The sequence below is a fragment of the Hirundo rustica genome, chromosome 9 (genome assembly GCF_015227805.2).
Source record: "Hirundo rustica isolate bHirRus1 chromosome 9, bHirRus1.pri.v3, whole genome shotgun sequence".
NCBI lineage: Eukaryota > Metazoa > Chordata > Aves > Passeriformes > Hirundinidae > Hirundo > Hirundo rustica.
The window spans coordinates 26,255,017-26,278,127 of record NC_053458.1 but is presented as its reverse complement, the minus strand read 5'-3'; the positions used below and the strand labels follow the sequence as shown (position 1 = coordinate 26,278,127).

General features: G+C 39.6%; 1 protein-coding gene across 3 annotated transcripts in view; it reads left to right on the top strand.

The window, feature by feature from the left end:
- Positions 1-23,111, top strand: part of BRINP3 (BMP/retinoic acid inducible neural specific 3) — a 202,926-nt gene that overhangs the window by 122,396 nt on the left and 57,419 nt on the right. For all 3 annotated transcript variants that reach the window (XM_040072906.2, XM_058421736.1, XM_040072907.2), the window contains exons 4-6: positions 471-661; positions 18,304-18,409; positions 21,656-21,892. In XM_040072906.2, coding sequence (XP_039928840.1) covers positions 471-661; positions 18,304-18,409; positions 21,656-21,892 — 534 coding nt within the window. The remainder of the gene's footprint in view (positions 1-470; positions 662-18,303; positions 18,410-21,655; positions 21,893-23,111) is intronic.

The following is a 23,111-nucleotide window of genomic DNA, read 5'->3' as shown; positions in this document are numbered from 1 at the left end:
CGCTTCTATTTGCTTTAGGAAAAACACCAACTCTCCGAAACCCCCACATTTTTCAGTTACAGAAATATGGTTCAAGGCAACTCTTCTATCAGATTCCGGGCACCGCTGAATTGATTGGAAAGCACATGGTTGCTCATAACAAGGTGCAACAAGGCACCTCTCTTCCAAAATCAGCTATGATAGGTGTTATAAGAGAAGGAAACAAAACAAGCATCTCAAGTATATACACTACTTTCATTTTCTTTTGTGCTTACATAGAACACTACAGAACGGAGAAGGGAAGGGAAGGGAAGGGGAGGGAAGGGAAGGGAAGGGAAGGGAAGGGAAGGGAAGGGAAGGGAAGGGAAGGGAAGGGAAGGACTTTGGAAATAAATGTATTTTGTATGTACTTCAAGTTGAATGTCTTCAGAATCTGTCTGTACTGTTGCACATTGCTGATGCCTGCAGGGGTCTTCTGTTTCCTTGCCCAGGAGAGGAGTCACTCACGATTTTTGTGGACAAACGGAAGCTGAGCAAGAGGTCAGAAGGGAGCAACCCCAGTGCTAACAGCTCCGTGGTGACACTGGAGACCCTACACCAGCTGGCAGCCTCCTACTTCATCGACAGGGACAGCACCCTGCGCCGGCTGCACCACATCCAGATTGCCTCCACTGCCATCAAGGTAGGGACAGCCCCAAGGCAGGTCCCAGCTGCACCAGCTGCTCCTCAGGGGAGGTGTGATGCCATGGGGAGGCTACTACTTTATTCTCTAGCTCTGTCCAGTCTCTCTGAAAGAGAGATACACCTTGGGCAGGACAAGAGCCTGACCAGGCCTATACCCAAGGTGGACTAAGAATGGTCACAAAATGGCTGACCAGTCACGAGGTCTCACACTTTTATAAGTTTTTGTCCATTTGCGTATTGGGGTTTAATTGTCCAATTACAGCTCCAGGTTGTGAGGTCCCATCCTTCTTGTTCCTCCTTTCAGTTCACGCTTGTTTATGGTTTTCTGCCTAAAAAGTTGTCCTTGGTCTTCATCAGGAAAAGGATTCGTTTTGTCTACCTACTCTGTGAAGAGAGCTTACCAGCACTTAATATGAGGCTCAGAACTACAGCCCTAGGCAGCACAGAATCTGAAAACATGAGAGCTAAAACTTAAGGCATCAGGTGTGATTTGATTAGTAATTGTTAGCAAAATAATCAGCTTTATTCTCTTTTATACCCAAATAAAGTGTTTAGTTTATAAGGAAGATGCTAGCATGGGAGAGGGTTTAAAGTTGTACTAGAGATATTAGTGATGAATGATACATAACTTGATTGATACAGAAGTATTTATAGAGGTATTTGGTTGTTGGGTCAACCTCATGAACTTGTGTGATCAGTAACTCCATTTACAGACAGACTTGCATTTCTCTATTTTTTTTTTTTTTTTTTTTTTTTTTTTTTTTCCCTTAAGTATAGTTGTTGTATTCCTGTGCCTGAATTTTTATTTAATTTATTAAATTTTTTAATGACCTTTGGAGCAGTTTGGAGCTCTCGGTTCCACAGTTTTATGGAAATGTAGTATTTATTTTCCCTTAGGAACTAGTTTTACCACAGTTTGTCAGTCAAGCCCCCCCTGTGCTGAGTGCTGCAGGTCACTCGCAGCACTGGAGTGTGTTTGGCCAAGATCAGTGCCCCAGGCAGGACATAAAGCAACAACTTTCCTCCTGAGGAGTCCTCTTGTCTTGTGTTACTCATTTGAAACGTCCTCTCCCAGTTCATTTCCAGCTTTGAAGGGCAACAAAAATTGTAACTTGCAGTTGAATGTGCAGTTAATTGAAGCTCTGGATGTGAGATGTGATTTAAGGTCCTTTCTGCTCATTGAATCTTTCCACTGATAACCAAGATCTTCACTAAAGACACCTCACACCAGGTGCAATTCCCAACTGCCTTAGCTGTTATTCAAGTAAAGATAAATTTAATTCCATGGAAGTGAGTGGATGAGGCGTGGGTTAGTGGAAGGAGTGGTTTGAAGATTGATGTTCTTGGAGGTCTTTTCAACCCTAATAGTTGAATTCTATGAGTCTTGCTGCAGACCACGGTATCACCCATCCCTCAGATGTGACTTACCTTCATAACCTGACTGTTTATCATGTAGGTGTACAGCAACTTTTAAAACCAGACCCCCTCCACATGCAAAAATTTCTTCTGTGTGAAGATAATTGATGACTGCTACCAGTGGTAACTCAAGTGACAGAACATAGAAATGTAGAGACAAAATGCTGCCTGTGAGAGATCTGCCCTTTCTAGCCACTGAAATTGTTTTGGAAAATCTGCCCACCGACAATTTACAGAGTGAACCTTCTGTGTGTCCAAAGATTTCTACAAACACCACAAATGAAAAAATTCTCTCCGGGCTCTTGCTGAGGTGAATGCAAACCAAGTGTGAGTCCACCAGCAAATCTGATTTGGTTAATTGATGGCAGGAGCCTCCAGGAAATGGTTCTCACATCAGATGCACCAGTGCTGATAAATGAAACCCTGGCTTCTTCCACCAGTTTCATTGAGAGGTTGGGGACATTTGCATGACAAATTTCTACTGTCAGAATACTTAATTGAACAGAAAAACCTGTTCCTGTTGAAATGCAGGAGCACAAAAACAGCCCAGAGAGGCTTTTCTTTTTGTTCTATATGCACAGGTTTTAAAAACTGCTGTTTTTAAATTGGAAAACCATCAAGCCAAGTTTTAGATCCAGGGTGTAAGTAGCAAACCTGAAGATTATTCATTAAAACGTGTATACTGACATCTGAGTTATAGTACTTCCCATACAGCTGCAGAAGCAGATCTCTGTCCCAGCTTGAGGGCTGGCTTGGGAGCAGTGATACCCTGAAGAACCTGGGGACCAGGGTGACCATCATCCCCTCTTGTGCTGCTGCAGGGAGGAGTGACCCCAGTGCTTGTTGTGCCATAGACTCCTGAGCAGCTTTTTAAGTCCACCAAAACTGTGGGAAAAATTAAAACTCTCTAACATAATTTTTAGTGTTAGAGAATTAAGTCATTTCTTTATTCTGGATGTTGTTCTGGCCAGGGTGTGCAACAGAAATAATTTCATCCACATGTTGCATGGGTTGTGCAGAGTAAATCATTCCATCACATCACACGTGGTTCTTTACAAGACTTTTCACATACTAACACAGATAAAACCCAGATAAATTAATTGGTTCAATGTTCATTGGTCCCAAATTACACAATTCTCACTGTTTGGTTTCCTATGGGTATTGATCCCTTCAATGCAAATTAGATCCTCATGTGCTACTCCCAGGCTGTAGATGTTAACATCAGCAGGCCTCGCCCAGGCAACAGAGTCTTTTGAAAAGAAACTTTAATTCCTTTCCCCTGGGCAAAGAAGAAAACCCCCTGGGCCGAAGTTAGTTAAGAATTTTACAAGTTGTATCCTTTCCAACACCAGCACCTCCCGTGTCTGGCACGCTCACCGCAGCTCTGCTCAAAGCCTTCCTCTGCATGAGGGATCTGCCAAAGGAGCCCAAGAAAAGGTCTCACAGCTTGGCATAACTCCCTTCTGACCAGCATGAAAGAAAACCAAGATAAAGGTATTGAAACAGGTTGACAAATCCTTAAAATTCTAAAGTAATATTAGAAGTTTTCCCAGCAATCATTTTTGATTGCTGACTAGTTAGCAACAACAACAACAACAAATAATGTTCAGGACCTAGTCAGTATTTTTCATTTTTTATTAATTTTGGATAGCTTTCTCATATGCAGTATTCTAGACTCTACCATAATAACAAGAGTAGTTTATACATTAGGAAGAGAGAGCTGAGGGTATAAAAAATGTTTCATATAACTCATGCTCTTACTAGGAAGAATATAACTACCCTGCTGGGAGTGCATATCTGAATAAACCAACTAAACAAAAATTTGATATGGAACAAAAAGGACTTAAAACACAAATCAAAAGCCCTGACATTTGCAGTTAAATCAGAACACCCTGGTGCACAGATGAAATCTGCCACTCAAGTTCCTGGAGATTTGGGCTTCAGAATGAACAGGAATAATTTGTTTTGCTATTTGACTTATTGTTTGTCACATTTCCTGTGATGATGAGCAATCTGAAACTGCAGCAGGAGCTAGGAAAAAACAGCACAACTGCTTGCACACTAACATAGTTTCTGATTGTAGTGCTCAGAGACAGCTATCTTGATGGCTGGAGCACCTCTAAAATATGATTTGAGGAGATTACGAGCACAATTTCTTTCCTCCAAAGCCACACAACCCCCCCACAAACAAAGCCAATATGTATTCCTTCTTTTTTCCCCCCAAATCACTACCGGCATCCCTTTTCGGGTTAGACTACATCACTCCCACACCTCTTTTTTTCCTCTGTTTCTATGAAAAAAAATTGTAGATTTTCTCCTAAAGAAGAAGGGCTGATTTTTATCCACACATGATGTATTTTGTAAACAAATGACTACATTAATTCTGTGTCCTTTCTTGTCATTTTTTTGTTTCTCCTACTATGCGTGACATAATTATCCTTAAAAGTAGCATTGAGGCTGCAGCTGATGGAGGCTTTGCATTAATCATGAAGACAATCCACTGTTTATTCCACAATAAAGGAGGCAACATCCTCCCGTGGCAGCCTCTTCTGACTGGAAATCAGAATGTCCATAGGAGGAGCCCATAGCCTGTATCAATATTTAATATATCTCAAAGTCCCTGACACGCACATTCCTTCAATGTGATTTTAGTGCATGCATTTTAGTGCAAGTGCTGAGGCTCCCGTGCGAAATCAACAGTTTGGAGCCTCCGGGGTCTCTCTGGAATCTCACCAGGTGCCTGAGGGCTGTGTCTCATTTGCATAGTATTTACATGAACATACAGCCTGTTGTGTTTGAAATATGACATGTCCGACATCGCTTCCTTGGCACACTCATTTGGGAGGCGTTTTCCTAGGAAAACCTCTCTTCAGCTGCACGGATGGCTGCTGGTTCTCCTTATTTGCAACCTATTAGGATGATGGGGTGTGCTCTGCTTTTGTCTAATAAACCCCTGCCTGGCTGTGGGAGCAGAATACAGACAAAGAATCTGTATACTGAATACAAGGACAGCATTTATTCCTGTGTCCTGTCACTACCTACTGGCAGAATGACCCTGCTGAGCTCACCCAGGTGGCGTGGCCACGCTCCCACCAACTGTGCACAACAGCACATCTGGATTTCATCCTGCTTCCTGGGCCCCAATTCCGGAATTCAAGCAGCGTGCTCCTCTCAGATGACCAGGACTCCAGTTTGCTACAAGCTGTAATTCCAGCACTGTCCCTAGCAAACTTCTGTGATGAGTCCAAACAATTGTGCAGAACACATGAAAAATGCCCTGGTTGCATGGTGAATTAAATATTACTGGATAGTCTCACTGCGTTCTGCAAGATTATAAACACAGTTATGTTACAGCACTGCCATTAATGAAGTGAGGCTGTTCCCTAGCTGTCCCTTGGAGGATATCTTCTTCCATCCCAGAATACACTTCCTTTACCGGGAGCTGGGCCAGGTGGGTACAGCAGAGGTGCTATTGTAGTGTCCAAAGCGTTCTGGGACAGCCACAGTGCAACTGAGGAACAGGAGGCAACAGAAGAACAGATGCATAAATTGAATTTTCCACCAGCTATTTACAGCTATTTACAGCCCATTTATTCCATCTGAGTGAGAGAGAATAAACATCCCTGAGAATGTGCCCTGTAATTTCAATTAAATTTTATTGTGCAATTTGCTTTTTACTTTCCCCAAACCACTTTTTTTTTTTTTTTTTTTTTTTTCCTTTGCTATGAGAGATTTAAACATTTTGTTTTATCTAAGAGGTTTAGATTGCAAAGAAGGGCTTACATTTAGATTACAAATACAGGGCTCTATTGTGGTGATAACTAAATCTGATTATCTATAATTAACCCATGAATGACTCATGGTGGGCTGTTAGAGAGGAAACTTAAGTGTAATGAAATTATTTTCTCACTCAAAACTCAAACTGAAATACAGACCTTATTTTTTTCTGTTTTCTTTGTTTTGTCTGAAAAAGCTTGCTTGGCTCAATTTTTTTTCCTTTATACCTCCTACTTGCATGTGTTTTTCCTTGAATTCAAGTAATTGCTGTAATCAAAAGTAGAAATGCTGAAATACTATAAAGCCTTGAGCTTTTGTTAGATTTTTGGCAAATTCTAAATCTCAAGAGTTTGCACAGTTTTGTATAAACAGCCAGTTTTTGGGGAGCTTTTGAAATCCAGTTCTTGAACCCTTCTTGCCCTCACTTTATCCATTCAGTTTGTCGGTAGAATTTAAGACTGTACAGCTGTAAAACCTTGTAAAGGACCAAAGACTGGGAAAAAAAAAAAAATGCCACAAAATAATTTTAAAGTATAAAATTGCAGTTAAAAATACTATTTTGGAAAGTCCTGTGATAGCAGCTTTTTATTGATTTCATTGAAGAAATGAAACACAAATGTCAATTTAATTTTAACAATCCAAAAAAATCAAGAGGCAGAAATTACTGATTTATATAAAAAATTTGGGGTTTTGGCGTTTTGTAGGTTTGGTGACACGACTTAGCAATGTCAAGGAAAAGCCACAGGACAAGATTTCCAAGGACAATTGTTCAGGACCATTATGAGATGCCGAGTTCTCCGCTACTCTGGGAGATCAGACTGCCTTCATACAGGACCAAAGCTTGACAGTTTTCAAGGGGGCATTAACATTTAGGAAATGTATAGGAATTGAGATCTCAAATGTTTTTCTTCCCTGGAATTTCTGTGAGAATTGAATACTTTTGCAGGTGTCTTTGGAAATCTCACTCAATATTAAGTTACACAAACCCAGCTTGCTGTTAATATGGCTAGCTATGAATTTTAAATTTTGATCATTATTTTATCTTGCCAGGAGGACTGGGACCTGCAATTAGATTTTTGGCATCACTCAGATGTAGTCTCTGTACCGTCTTCTACTGCACAGGATGGAATTTGTGTCTGTGACACTATAAAAATGAAATACCTGAGGTTTTATATTTTTTTATGTGGGAACTGTTGGAGATCTTTGGAATAAATTCACCATAGGTATAGCAAGGTATCTTGTGACTACCACGCATGGACTGTTCACTAATTCTAAGAATACACTAAGTGAAATGTTAGGGATTTATTTCCCTATCTTATTGAGTAATTTAAAGTGATGATATTAAAAATCCCTTTGATTTATTCGGACAGCTGAGTTTTAATTAAACTGAATCTCCAGAGCTGCTTTCTCTGAAAGGTAACACAGAGGTCAGATCTTGAGCAGGTGCAAGACAGTGCAATTCCCGCGAGACTCTGGCCATCAATATTTGAGAGAGTGAGAGAAAAGGGAGCGAGGGACAACCTAAAATATCTAAAGGGAGCTTTCAAGAGGGCTGGAGGGGAACTTTTAACAAGGACAAACAGTGATGGGAGAAGGGAAAATGGCTTTAAGTTGAAGGAGGGCAGGGTTAGCTGGGAAGAAATTCCTCCCTGTAGGGTGGGGAGGCCCTGGTACAGGGTGCCCAGAGAAGTTGTGACTGCCCCTGGAAGTGTCCAAGGCCCGGCTGGATGGGGCTTGGAGCAACCTGGGCCGGTGGAAAGTGTGTCTGCTCGTGGCAGAGGTGGGAATGAATGGGCTTCCCACCCAAACCAGTCTGGGATGCTGTGGTTTCAAACCCAGACCGGTAAGTCAAGGAAGTAACATTTCACTGATCACTCTCATTACTCACTCAGCAGTGTCATTTGCCACGGTCCATCACAGCACCTGCAACATGAGACACTCACTAAAGATGTGTCTCAGCAGCCTCCAATGGCAGCTACACTTGTTATCTTTGCAGCAATGTGTTCAGAGGAGTTAATGGGTGCAAGGAGTGAGAACATCATGGCAACAGTCGAGTCGCCAGCTCATTGGCAACACAGTGTGAGGATGCTTTCAGAACAATAAAATAGCACATAACAGCACATAATAGAGATTCTTGGATAAGCATTTAGAAATATTTTGGATAACTATTCTCCACTTGATAAAAAAAAAAAAAAAACCCAAACCCCCACAAAACAACGGCAGAATAGGGTAGAATATGTTACATGATGGAGAAAAAGAAATTGAAGTGTTCCGCTCTTAGTTATGAGTTTAGTCAAGAGAGAAGACTGAAAAACAAACAAGGAGATGAAGACTGTCAAACCCTGAACAGGCTATAAATATACATATGTAGACGAGAAACCTTGACAGCACTCACACAACACTTACCATCACAGTTGTCAAAAACCTATAAACAATTCACACTATGATTCCTTAAATATTCCATAATATTTTTTTTTTCCTTCTCCCTAAAAAAAGTGAAGCTAAAGTAAATAAACCCAGAAGATGGAGAAGGGTTTTAGTATTAAGAGCTCCGCAGTGAACATATTGAACAGCGCAGTTGGACAGAGCATTCCAGCAGGAATTTGGAGGCACTCAGATTTGTACAGATTTCAGTTTGATCTTTATTCTGGCTGGCTTGTGTATGGGTTGGGAATCTTCAGCACTCTGCCTGTCCTCCACCCTCTAATTGGCAGCTACTGCTTGCCAGCAGGTCAGAGAATGTCAGGCAAGGACTATAAAATTCAGAGAACATTCCCCTGCCTCTGAGCTCTCAGAAATAGGAGATAGCATGTATCAACAGCTTGTATGAACACAGAGGTCAGATAGAAGGAATGTCTCAGATGAATAGAGACTCTACATCAGAAGAAATCAGCTTAGAGAATAATAAAAGGCTGTGGAAACTTTTCTGTTTTCATATTATTTTTCCTAGGGAATTTTTGGCTATAATACATTTTTGCATGTTTTGTTATTATGGTTTATGATTCAATCTGCAGTTATTCCCTTTGCTCTATTAATTTAGTGTGAAAAATTACCCCTTGTGTGGGAATCCTTCACAGCTAACTGCTGCTGAGAGTTATATCACTGCTGTCTTCTGCACTTCACTGTCATTTTTACCTTGTAGACCTTCTCATGGAGCTTCAGCAGAATTTGAATGTCTGACAGCAAAACTATAATCTAATCTCTTACAAGATCATGCATATAATGCTTCTACATGCTGAAGCAGAGCTGACTTTAAGAAAGGTTTCATTATTCACCCAGGAGGCCTTCTACACTATGGAGGGATCATTATTTCCAGATCTTTAGTGCCTGAAAGGTTGGAAGTTTCATCGCTGTTCTACAGGCTTTGTAGCAGAATCCAGTGGGCAAAATAAAAATTGGTTCTAATTATCAATGGTGAAGTTCTGGCTTTGTGAAAGGAGTAAACGCCACTGAAGCCAAGGAAGTTTCTTCTCATTCATGTTGGTATCACTGAGATCAGGGTTTCCACAAGTCAGCCTCAACTACCATCTCCCCAATTTATCCAGCTGCTATTCGCTCTCTCTCCCTGGATAGCCCAATTTAACCATTTAGTTCCCAGGGAATAGCTAATACATTTCATGGGCTTTGAATTTTATTAAAACTAATATGAAAAGAAATAGTAAGAAGGCCCCTTTGAGTCATGGTAATAATAGTTCATAATTTTCCAGCAGTTATAATAATTCCAAATAGAGGATATGAGAATCTCCCAAATAATATGCAAATTTACAAAGAAATTCAATTTTATCTTCTCCAAGGGTGTCTGGAATCTGGCAAATGAAAAATAATTCCATGTTTTTTCTTCAGCTTTTCATGTAATTCTTAATGTGTGAAATTAGGTGATGATAAAACCTTGATGATAATAAAGAAAATGGTTCGAGGGGGACCATTAAAATATTTTTCCTATCATGTTTTAGTCTACTTAAGTAGAGTTTGTTCTTACTCCAATTCTTTGTTTGAAACACAACATTCACAAGAATACTGGGCCAATGTCAGAAATAAATAGCCCATGTTCCTTCAGGCATGAAGAATAAAATATGTTGGTCGGCTTTGCTTACTTTGGTATTGGTTTACACTGGAGATGATCTGTCTTGCTTTGATGCAAATATCCCAAACCAACAAATCTGTAGTGCGTGACCTGAGAGTTCTGCCCTGATTCCTCTGTGTAATGGCTCAGAAATAATTGTGCATACATACAAGATAAACATTCTGATAAGCAAAAGGACATAAACAAAATATATATTGGCATATATGAATTTAATCCAGATATTTATGTGTGGGGGACCTTCAATTGAGAAAACAACTCTTGACAAAAGGTTTTTAACTTACCATACTGTAAGAGGTATCTATGAATGCTCTACCTAACATGGTCATCTGCATAAAAACAAAGCAAAACCTGCAGGTGATTGAGTTTCTTTCAATTCTGAGCAGAACAAAGTCCTTTCAGTTCCACTGGGCTCCACAGTCCTGACAGTAAGTGCTGCTTTCTTTTCACAAGTTTCCTCTTGTTCCTTCTGAACTTCCCTCCTTCCCTAGATCCTTATGCTTATAGGAACACTGGCTTTCTCTTTTTCTGTCTTTTTTTGGTGGAAGAAATGCAGTTGTCCTTATGATACATCATTCTTTGCCCTTGACATTGGCTCATCTATGCGAGGACCATAAAGGAATGAATAAAACCCATTGGACAAGATCCTCTATTCTATATTCTAAATATTTTTTCCTACCCACAGTAGGAAATACACATTCGTGTATGTTTTAATGATCAGGTCTTGGTGTTTGATAGGTCTTTCTGTTCCTGTGAATCAGGATGATGTGAAGGATTTTCCAGCTGAGCTCAGCAGTCAGTCCGGGTAACGTTGCCCTCAGAGCCTAATTCTAAGAGCAATCTTCTGTACATTAAAATATCTCTTCCAGTTTAGTTCATGAAATAACGATATTGAGGCTCACTGGGTTTTCAGACAGAACTTTCCATATGAATAAAGCAGCCATATGAAATGAAGTTTAAAGGTTCAGTATTAAGTTGCTTTTCTTCTCTAATATAAGCTCAATTCTCTTTAGCATGAACAACTGATAGGGATTTAATGATTAAACTATAGATCAGTTGTAGCTGCCTGATCTGTAGGTAGGTATGCAAAGATGCAGGAAAACACACCAAAAACCAGTTGCATAAAAAAGAAGAGTTTAGCAAAACCTGTAAATTTAGAGTTGGCCATACCAATGAGACAGAAAGGGCAAATGTGTAACAGTCTTTTACCAGAGGGAATAAATGGGTGGGAAGTAATGAGGATATAACCTAAAAATAAATCCCTGCACACATCTCTGTGAGCCAGGCAGACACTCATGTTATGGACACTAATGTGATTCCTTGTGAGAGCTTGGGATGACAACCCCAGGAAGGGGAGTTTGATGGCAAAATAAAACGGACATTAGAAATGTCCTGCTGCAGATGTGACTGCCAGCGAGGTGCTGGAGTGCCATGGACAACACAAATAACTCAGGAGTTTCTGGGCAGGAAATGTAAGACCCGAAATCAGCTTAAATTAGTGAACTGTTAGAGATGTTGCTGGAAAGAATATTGCAACTAAGTTTTAGAATCATAGAAATGTATAATCAAAGGCAAAATCTCTATGGAAATTTGAGTTCTTGATTAATCTGCCCTTATAATTTTGATTTTTAAGCTTCAAGACTTTAAATGCCTTTCATTATCTTTTTAGGACCTAATGCTAACTTGTCACTTTTTTTTTTTTTGGCACAAGTTTGGGCTTTTTAAATTTTTTTTTCTCTTAAAAATAGTATATACTGTTTACATTAAAAGTATAATACTCCCAAATGATCCAAAGATAATTTTTATATTTACCAAGAGGACCGTTTTCCTGACACATCAAAAAGAAAAGGAACATTTTAACTTTTCATCCTGATTTAGGAAGGATTAATTTTTTAGTCATACTTTCCCAATATAAAAAAAGAAAAAAAATAGATCCATTAAACCGCAGTATTATAATGACTAATAATATCTGTGAGTCTTATAAATAGGCAAACCATTCTTTTTTCTTGAAACTAATGGGGACACAGTGAAAAATCCCTGTGGCCTCAGCATTAGCTATTGGAACTGGTCCATGAAGATACAAATCCTGTACCCAATACTCTTGGGAAGTCCATGCATGGGATTTTTTAGTTGGGTTAAATGTAAGAAGACATTTAACCTGTACATTATGAGCCTCCAAATTTCTTTGGAGCTTTTTTTTGTCCTTTATATAGTAATGGAATAACATTTGGAAAAGGATGGAAAGTTGAGAACTGGGTTTTTCTTAAGTAGACATTTTTGCTTTTGCCTTCTGCAGATACCTTGAGATTTTTATGAACGTGAAATATTATTTTAATTTGTATCTGCACTGCTCTCTCTGTTTCTAATTTTATCTTTTAAACCAAATATATAGATTTCATTTACTGTTTGTTGCTCAGCCGTCTCTTTAGGCAATAAAGGTTGAGAAAAATAATATTAGTGTTAACTTAAGTAAGATATGGGCAAGCAGAAGTAGCTAAATGGAGACTGAAACAAAATCCTGTTTTTATTACATTTTTGCTAACTATTATTTCTCTGTAAGAGAACCTCACTGTCATCTCTTCAAGATTAAATAAAAGAGATAACCTGTTCTTTTGGAGATAATGCCTGTCCTTATTCTCTGTATGGGGCTGACGCACCTTTGATTTCTAAAAGTGCAGGAAATAAAGGCTCTGGCACCGCTGCCCTGACTGGTTTTCCAGCAGCCTCATTTCCTGCAAACTTCCCTGTTGCAATCGAGAAGGTTGCATGGGAATGTGGCATCTGACAGGCAGTGGATTTAAAATGTCCTTGAAAAGGGAAAATTGTGGCTGCGATCCCACAGCTGTCAGTGCTGCCAGACTTGTTTCAATATTCTTGTGGATTCTCCCGGAATTTACAGACAAGACATGGCTCCCTGAGATAGTGAGAAATGGACTTGAGTAGAGAGGGGATTGTTCCTTATCAGGAAGACCTGATCAGCCTTAAAAAATCATAACATTTTCAACAGATGTAACAGGGCAGAATTCAAATAACGCGAGTTCATCTCCAGTTCCTGAAATATTCTGATTTCTGAGGTATTTAATGCTTTATGTAAGGAGAATACATTTCAATTTCCTTCTTATTTTAAGGTAATAATCTGGTTCACAGTAAATTCCTGAGAGTGTAGAAACAAAGAAATGCGAATGGAAGGATTAGACTGATCTCTTGGGAAGCTTTACTGCTGCATTCAGTAAAATTCAAAGTTGTCTCTTTGCCCAGAAACTTGAAAGAAGTCCCTATTTCCCTTCTAATGAAGTTAATCAAAATTTTGCAATTATCTCTTTTGCAGAAACATCGAGTTTACTGTTCCTCTTCCATTTTACTGATGACAGAAAATATGATGGGAGTATTTCTAGGTCTCCTGAGTTAGGGGGCTCTTTAAATTAAAGTGTCAGCCTTATGCTACTAGAAAATCTGTTGAAAATATGTCATGTCTTTGAGGTATTGTTTTAGATTCCTGGCAATTAAAAAATACCCAGCTGAAAACATGAATCCAGCCCCTGACATTGTGAATGCCAGCCGTTTGTCTGTACCTCCTTCAGAAATGTTCATCTAGCCCGTAGTGTGAGAAGTATCAGTGCTTGGAGCATTCAGAAAATTTGGTTTGTTTTAATTACACACTCATTAGCAGGAGTTTTTTAATATGTTCAATGACAAAAACAGTGCAGTGGAGCAGCAGCTACTGTGTGGCAAAGGGAAGTGCCGGAATAAAGGTGCTTTCCTGAAAAACTGTCAGGCCTGGAGGGAAGGAAAGAAGAGAATTGGCAGGAGATCCACATCTGAATAAAAAGTACATTTAATGCCTATTTATTTGATCACCTCTTTTTTAAGGTGAAATGAAGATTGACTGCAGAATGGGCAGGGACCAGGGGGTGTGGGAGCATTGGGCTGCAGAACAGGCCTGAGGTGAGGTTGGTAGGAGAGTCATGGAATCAGAACCATCACAGTTGGAAAAGACCTTGAAGATCACCAGATAACAGCCATCAGCTCCATCATGTTATTAGGAGAATCCCAAAGCCTTCAGGTTTCTCCCTGTTCCACACTTTTGCCCCATCTTCTGTCGGCACAGCCACTCAGACAGACCTTGCTCCCTTATGCAGATATGAGGAGTTTGCTCCAAATCCTTATTTGAATGTATAAAGTATTTAAAGAGGTTTATGTGAATGTGAGCGCAGCTGCCTGTTCTGCAGTGACCAGCACTGCCTCATCCTCCTTTGTGCTGGCTCAGTTCTCATCCTTAGAAGCCAAATCCATTTTTAAAGAGTCCTGCTGAAGAGGACAGTCCTTTATGCAAGGCACACACCACCTCTGCATGGGCACTTTGTTAGGAATATTAACTACGTGCGCTTGAAAGGACGCACCAGGAGTAAAATCTCTGCAGAAATGCGTTTCCCTTTTATTAGGAAAGTCTTCTATAGGCTTAATTATCATGAACAAAAAAAGCAGGCTGTTTCCCAGGGAAATACTACCCACTGATATCACAAGAATTCAGCCCTGCTTAAATGCTAGGAGGTATGTTCTCAGCGCACTTATAATTGGGTCATTATCACCATGGTTATGAGATTTAACTGACTGAAAACTGTAGGCATTTGTCTCATTAATACCAAATGTTAGAGTTTATTTCTGGGAACAGAAAACTGTTGCCGAGGGACACCTGTTCTGTGATCATCTCTGAAAACAAGGCACTGGAGAACATCCTGCCTGCTTTGTGTCAGATGATTTCACAGGTGTTTTTTACTGGTTCTTAGGGGGGTTTTGGTTATTTAATAACTTTGTTCTGTGGTGCTTTGCGAGTTAATGTTCTTTGTGGGTTGCAGGTCATGCAAAACAAGCACGTGGTTCTGGTGTTCTTTGCACAGTGTCATTCACTTCTGGGCCATGCTACATCTCAGCATAATCTGCATTTCTATTTTATTACCTGTCCCTCTCCTCTTTTTGGCTCATCTTTTTTTCATACACTTTCTGACAAAACAGTTTTCAGCTGTGATCTTGGGACTGAGCATAGTCACACTTCTCTCCTTGGAGGATAATTAAAGACGTGCCATTGCTTTTCCAATTTCATTCCTATTGTTGATGAAACAAAAAATGAAAAATCATCAGTAACACTTGGCTCAAACCAGAATTAATGTATTTTTATTCTTTCAAAAATTTTTTTGTTCTTCTCTAGTCTGTCTCTTCAACACCAAATTTACCCCAAAAAGTCCAAGACCAGGCTGGATGGAGCTTGGACCAACTTGATCTAGTGGAAGTGTCCCTGTGGCAGGGGTTGGAACTAGATATTCTTTAATGTCCCTTCCAACCCAAACCAGTCTGTAACCACATAATTTAGGAAATCGTGTAATTTAGGAGAGTCAAATCCCTGCATCTGATCTGAAAATTTGATTAAAATTTTGAGGCTTATCAATCACTCCCAATTTTGTTTGATTTACCATCTTGGTGGAGTAGTATTTGTGTAGAGTACACAAAAGCATACGTAACTGCCTAGCTTTGACTTGTAATCTAGAATTGTCATCAGTCAAAAGCTGCAGGTTGGACAATTTTTATATTCTTTAGCATTTATTTTTCACATATCGAGACTATTCATTTTGAATTTCTTCTTACAATGTATTTTCTGTGCAGAAGATAAGAGTACCAGAGCAAGGCAGCTGACAGAGGGTGTGAAGGTACCTGGAAAAGTAAAAGAATGAATAATATAAATAGATAGATTGGAATGAAAAATTACCATTTAGAAAATGTTCCTTATTTGCTGAGATATTTATAGAGCATTGTCTGTTATTATTATCATTATTTATTGTTATTATTATTAATTACTGTTGTAAAAACTTTTAATTACTTCACTGCAATGATTGTCTGTAAATCATATCAATACTGCCTTATATAATTTTCTTCTGAATCAAAGCATTTATAAAGGCTATAATTCAAAACATTGGTAGTTTTTACCTATGTCTGGCACAGTTCAGTTAAGAGTGAAGAAATATGAACAAAAAGGGACACAATAACTACAAAGCTACTTTACCACCCTTCCTTATCTTGTGATTTCAGGGGGCATAAAAGAGTAATAGGAATGGATAGGAATTGTAATTACTTCTTTATAGTTTATACATTCTATATAACTTCATGAAGTTGCAGTGCCATATAGAGAAATGTTTGAAAATCATAATAATAATATTCAAAGGAAAACAACACTAAAATAACTGGATTTTTAATAAAGAATTGCATACATGAATGCTGAATATAATATGTCAGAGTAAGGATAAAATTCATTACAACATTTACCCGTCTTTTTTGTTTCGTTTTGTTTTCTGGCTATTTCTCTTATTTAATCTAGGTAACACTCTTTGTTATTGTATTAAGAGATTAAGGTTCTATATATGGACTGGAGGTACTTCAAAAATATCATGTTTTAGAATGGAATTTTAGACTACAACAATTTTTTTTTGATGGCAGAGGACTGAAGGATCACAGGTAAATCAAAACTGTTACTCCAGCCATGTCCAATCCAAATTTTATTCCTGTGCAAGAGTCTTTGCGCTGATTCAGGATGATTAAGCAAAAACCATGGCAAATCTACTGCTGTCATAAATATTAAAGATTGCCAAACATGTGCAGAGAGGACACAGCCTGGCTTGGTCCCATTTCCTCATGCATCTCAGGCTCTGTTCTCAGGTTTGGTGTAGGCCAGTCCTCTCCATGGGCTGTCCACCCTCAGGAACTCCACCTCAAGGTAATGGAAAGGTGCCAGGAGCTTGGAATGACATATAATCTCATATATTCTTTGCAGAAGGGCAAGAAGAACGTGAAACCTCAGTGGTTTCAAGAACATCATGACCTGGCTGCAGCCACCCACAGGCTGTGGGAGAGCCAGGCAGCCCTCAGCAACATGAACAGTCAGGGGTTTATATCAGCAAACCTTCATATTCCCATCAAATCACACTGCTCAAATAGCCCTCTCCCTTCTGTTCTTTGCAATTCACATTGGTTGTCTGGCTGTCACTTGCTCAGTGCGTGCCTGTATTTAGGAAATCTGCTCCCTGACACTGTAATTTAGGCTTATTCTCCAGGAGATCCGGAGCTGAATGTGATACCTGATGCAACAGAAAGTAGAAACAGTTGCATTCAAAACTGAGGCAGATACCAAGTAAGGGTAAGTCTGTCCTCAGTTTCTGAAACGCTCAAAGGAGGAGCAGTAGGAGGCTCCAGCAGAGTGGCTGAAAACTGTTTGGGAGGTGCATGACAGAGGGATTGGTCGTACAACTCATTTTAAAAAGAAATTGGCCATTTAAATTACTTTGTGGACACTTAAGAATTATATATGATATTCTAGGAAGCATATAAATTACTGCTTTTTTTCTCTTTCATTTAAATGTGTTTACTCACCAAGTTGCACCAGGGATAAACATTTGGATTGAATATTAGGAAAAAATTCGTTCACTGAAAGGATGACCAGGACACTGGTACAGGTTGCCCAGGACAGTAGAGGAAGCACCATTCCTGGAATTGTTGAAAATCCATGATGTGTTGCTTAGGACATGGCTTAGTGGTGTGTCTGGTAGTGCTGGGTTAATGTTTGGACTTGAAGACCTGAAAGGGCTTTTCCAACCTTAATGATTCTATGATATAAATAGCTGCTCCTTCCCAAATACAAACCTCAACTGTTAAGCCTGAGCCCTGCTTGTGGAGGTTCAGTTTTGATAAATGTAGCTGCATTTTTGGTTCTGTGGCCATGGATTTGGTGATTACAACAGACAAAATATCCAGAATTTTGTGCCTAAACTTACCTTAGGCCCTTCCTTTATGGGGGGGGGGGGAAAAAAAAAAAATAAATTCCCACTACTACCACCATTATAAATGCCTCTAATAAAGGGTCTTTAATTCCAAATCGTGATCTTCTTCACTGGAGAAGTCAAAGCTTTTTCCATGACTTCCAGCAGGACTTGTCATGCGCACAGCTTTCAAGAGGGAGAATGACAGTCGTCAATTCTATAAACTGTATTTCGCAAACTCATTGTAATTCCCACAGCTATGAAAAATGAATTGTCTTTAGACTGTGGGTTTGACATCACACCATTCTAGCATTATGCTACGGTAGTACTTGTGTAGTGTTGTAATGGTGCACTGTTTGTAAGGACTCTCTGTGATAGGAATAGCACTTCCTGTTGCCAAAACATTTGCACTCATCTTTTTGGCAATTGAATTATTATTTCACCATAATTAGCTCTGAAATATATTTCCAGCTGAAATAGAGGGAAACTTGATGAAACAATCTTCTGACGTCCTCAGCCTGCTCTGGATAATCCAGCAAGTGCTTCTCCCTTCCCTTCCATCAGGTGACAGAGACGCGGACAGGTCCTCTCGGCTGCAGTAACTATGACAACCTAGATTCCGTAAGCTCTGTCCTGGTTCAGAGTCCTGAAAATAAGATTCAGTTGCAAGGTACGTAGGTGCAATTTCATTAATTTGTTTTGGAGTGGGGTGACATTTATTACGCCTTTTTTTTTGTTTTTTTCTTTTGTTCCACCTCATAAAAGGTCATTTCCCTAATTTTTGCATGTCTGTGTAGTAAGTGCATTCCAGCCAAAGTGAAGAAAATGTCAGCACCTCGTGTTGCCTTTCAAACAGAAACAATATCTGCATCTGCCAGAAAATAATTTGAATAGCCCTGCTAACATATCGGGTCCCTATTTAGCACCCGCTGGCACACCTTCTAAACAGCCTGAATTCCCAGAGATTCCACCAAGCTGGGAGTGACATTTAGTGTGCTCAGCCTGCGTTGCACATGCTGAGTAGTAGCTTACACCCCTTGTTGCACCAAAATTAAAGGAGTCACCAGAGGAGCAGCATATACATTTTCAAACACCCTAAACAAGGAGGAGTCAAAGGGCTCTGCCTCTGGGAAGTTAAAAAAAACACAAAACACCAAACTCGGAAGGTTAAAATCTCACCCATTAGGAAAATAGTAGTGAATGTGTATAAATAAAAATGAAAAATAGAAAGAAGCAGGATGGGGAAGCAAAAGGAAGAGAGTCTCCCTTTCTAAATAATATTTTTTTTCAAAATTCCAGCAGAAGCATTTCCCAATCTGCATATTAGGATATAAAAAATTTTGAAAAGTCCCCCCTTTTATGGTATTAGGCTGTTAATGATTTCTATTTTCAGTTACAAAAATAAAGCATGAGCAAATTATGACTATGAAAAACCCTAAGTTCCCTTTAATGTGTGTATTTGTTCATACCTCTGACGCTATGCCAGGAGATGACAATACAATTCTTAATTTGCAGTTGAAGTTAGACATACAGTTTTTTCCAAGATATAAAATTTTCTGTATGAGTTTGTAAATTACTCAGACAAACAGTGTGAGGTGGCTGGAGATATTAAGAACAGCTTTACAGGGATGATGATCCCTGTGGTCCCTTCAGTCTCAGGATAGTCCATGATTCTATGACTCTCCTATAAAATATCCATGTGTGTTTTCTCCCTTTCCTTCTCCCCAGAATTGATTAAATCCACAAAAGCACAAAAGCATAAAATTATTTCCCAGAGAGTTGGTTTTTTTTTTTCTTTTTTCTTTTTTCTTTTTTTTTTTTTTTTAACAAAAAACTTGTCATTTCCACTCGGATGCCATGAATATTTCCAGAAAATATAACTTTTGATGGTTTCACAGAATCACAGAATCACAGAATCACAAAATCGCAGAATGTCTATGTTGGAAGAGACCTTCAGCATCATCGAGTACAACCCATGCCCTAACACCTCAACTAGATCATGGCATTGAGTGCCACATCCAAACTTTTTTTAAACATGTCCAGGGATGGTGACTCCACCACCTCCCTGGGCAAACTATTCCAGTACCTTATCACTGTTTCCATGAAAACCTTTTTCCTAATGTCCAACCTATATTTCCCTTGACACAGACTGAGACTGTGTCCTCTCGTTCTGTCAGTCGCTGCCTGGGGAAAGAGACCGACCCCCAGCTGTCTACAGCCACCCTTCAGGAAGCTGTAGAGAGGGATAAGGTCACCTCTGAGTCTCCTTTATCCAGGCTAAACAACCCCAGCCCCCTCAGTAATTCCTCACAGGAGTTGTGTCCCAAGCCCCTCACCAGCCTTGTTGCCCTCCTCTGGATGCGCTGAAGCATCTCAACGTCCTTCCGAAACTGAGGGGACAGAACTGGACACAGCACTCGAGGTGTGGCCTCACCAGTGCTGAGTACAGGGGAAGAATGACCTCCCTGCTCCTGCTGGCCACACCATTCCTGATCCAGGCCAGGATGCCATTGGCCCTCTTGGCCACCTGGGCACACTGCTGGCTCATGCTCAGCTGCTGTCACCTGTACCCCCGGTCCCTTTCCTCCTGGGCACTGTCCAGCCACACCTTCCCCAACCTATAATATAATATATATAAAATATTATATAATAACAGAAATAATATATTTTCCAGCATATTAATTATGTTTTTCAGTTAAAATTTGGAAAATAATCTTTGCATCTCTCAGGCTGTGGCTTTTTGTGATGTGGAGAAATGTATTATCAGAACTGTGTACACTCTTTGATGGAAGAATTGAGCTCGACTTTTTTTTTCCTTTCACAGCCTCATGGTTTTTCACAAGCACACAACTACATTACAATATTTACTCAGGGAGCAGCAGAGTTTTACAGATTTTGACACAGGACAGAAGAAAGCACAGTCAGACCAGGTTTCAGCAGTTGTGATATGAGTTTTGACTTGGAAGGGTTCTGAAATTACTGTTACACCTATAGTTTTGTATACACCTAAAAATAAGGGATAAATATCTGTGAAATCATCCAAATGCCTATGGAGAAGAAACTTATATCACCAAATATCAAAGTCATATGATGAGAAATTACTTGGGACAAATGTAGCAGAAGTTTTTCAAAGCCCCACAGGAGTAGGACTTCACACACTTTTTATGCTAAAACTTTAGTAGATTTAAGAATGAGTTTTCTTTCTCGATGTTCTGTAGCCCTACCCTTCAAGTCCAATTGACTGTCCCAGAGCAATTTGCTGCCAATGCTAAAAGAATAAACAATCAACTAAATTCTCCCAACCCAATTTCCCCCTTCCTTCTTAGTTTTGCCCTACAGAATCACAAGAGATAATGAGTTATTTAGACAAGCTGCATCTTCCTGTGCCGAAGGAAACATGGAAAACAAGCCACTTTTTGGGTGGAAATGTTTACATCTCTTTTCCTGATTTTGCTGTCTCTTTACTCTGTCTCAGGGCTGCTTTCCCTTCATTGGCATTTTCAGAATCTGCATTATTGCTGACACCAAGATTAAAATTCAGCTGTGTGATTTCCTGCTGCAAGGCTCTGGCTGCTGTTCACTCAGCAGCTCTTCCCAAGGAGAAGTTGGTGTTACCCAATCCCCCTAGAAAGATTAAAACAATCAACGCTCTGTCTGAGGAATACAGGTTACTCATTAGTGGATGGATGTTTCATGCTGAGAGGGAAATGTGAAGAATATGTCTGAAAATAATTATTAAGAAAGGAAATACACGACATAATGCAAATGCTGGACAGATGTGCAAATGGTCCTAAAAACTCCATATATTCTTGTTTTTCATAATTCTTTGTTTGTTAGCTATGTAAGCTGGGGAAGCTGCTCATCTCCAGACACTCCTTTGAGTTTAATACCATAATATTTCCTCCATTTCCTTAAGGTCTTCAGGTCATCCTTCCTGAGTACCTGCAAGAGCATTTTGTGCAGGCAGCTCTGAGCTACATTGCCTGCAATTCAGAGGGGGAGTTCATCTGCAAGGACAATGACTGCTGGTGTCAGTGTGGCCCCAAATTCCCGGAGTGTAACTGTCCCTACATGGACATTCAAGCCATGGAAGAGAACCTGCTCCGCATAAGTGAGACTTGGAATGCGTACAACAGTGAATTTGAAGACTCTGGTGAGATTTATTTATTTATTTTTAATTTTATTTTTCTCCTCTTTGGCTGTATTTCGTAGAATTGTTTGGCTTTCAACTGGCCCGATCCATGTTGTCTTTACAGCTCGCTCGTACCACGTTGATGCCTTGGGAAGGCTGACCTGGAACAGAGACTGGACAGAGCTAGATAATAAATTAGGTATTTATTGAAAAGCCTTTAGGATAGGTCAAGAGCCTGCCGAGGGCTACACCCAAGGTGGACCCAAAATGATCACAAAATGGATGGCTGGTCACAAGGTCTCACACTTTTATAAGTTTTGGTTAATTTGCATAATGGGGTTTAATTGTCCAATCACAGCTTCAAGTTTTGAGGTCCCATCCTTCTTGTTCCTCCCTTCAGTACACCATTGTTTGTGCTTTTGTGCCTAAAAGTTGTCCTTGGTCTTCATCAGGAAAAAGATTTGTTCTGTCTACCTACTCTGTGAAGAGTTTACTAACACTCAATATCAGAACTACACCCCTAGGTAGCACAGAATCTGAAATACATAAGAGCTGAAACTTAAGGCATCAACATTAGTTTTTCCTTAATGCATCAAGGTTTCTTTCATACATCATTTCAGCTGTCCTGATCATCAGAACTTCCCATCCCACAGAGAATGGGAACTACAGGTAAAATCAGCTTCTGAACAACTGTTTTCACAACTCACTTGTTCACTTGTGCTCTCAGAAACAGCTGCCTGGCCAGATGGTGGGAAAAGTAAGGACAGCTCAGCAGACCTGGGAAAAATTGTTGAGAAAAAAGAGAATTGAGGGAGATAAGGAAAAGAATTACAAAAATCACAGGTTCTAACGAGTTTTATTGGAGAAAGAGAACAAATCTGTAGAAGAGGAGGAAGACCATACAGTGATCAAGGAATGAGTAGAATAAATATCAGCAAAAGAGTATGAATGGACAGTACTTAATATACATTCATTTTTATATTTCTTGTTTTATGGTTAAAGACTGATTCCTCGGTTTAAGAGGACTGATAATTTCAAGAGACTTTGTATCAGTTAAAACTTCATTTGTTGCAACTTTTAACCTGATGCTGTTTTTTATCTGAGTCTGTTTAGAAGCTCTGAGGCCCTTTTCACATCCTCACTCTCCCTTTTAGCAGGAGGACATCAGAACTTACAGTATTTCTTCTTGGAGAATCACAGGCATCTCTGACTATAAAAGCATGAATTCATATGTTGTTTT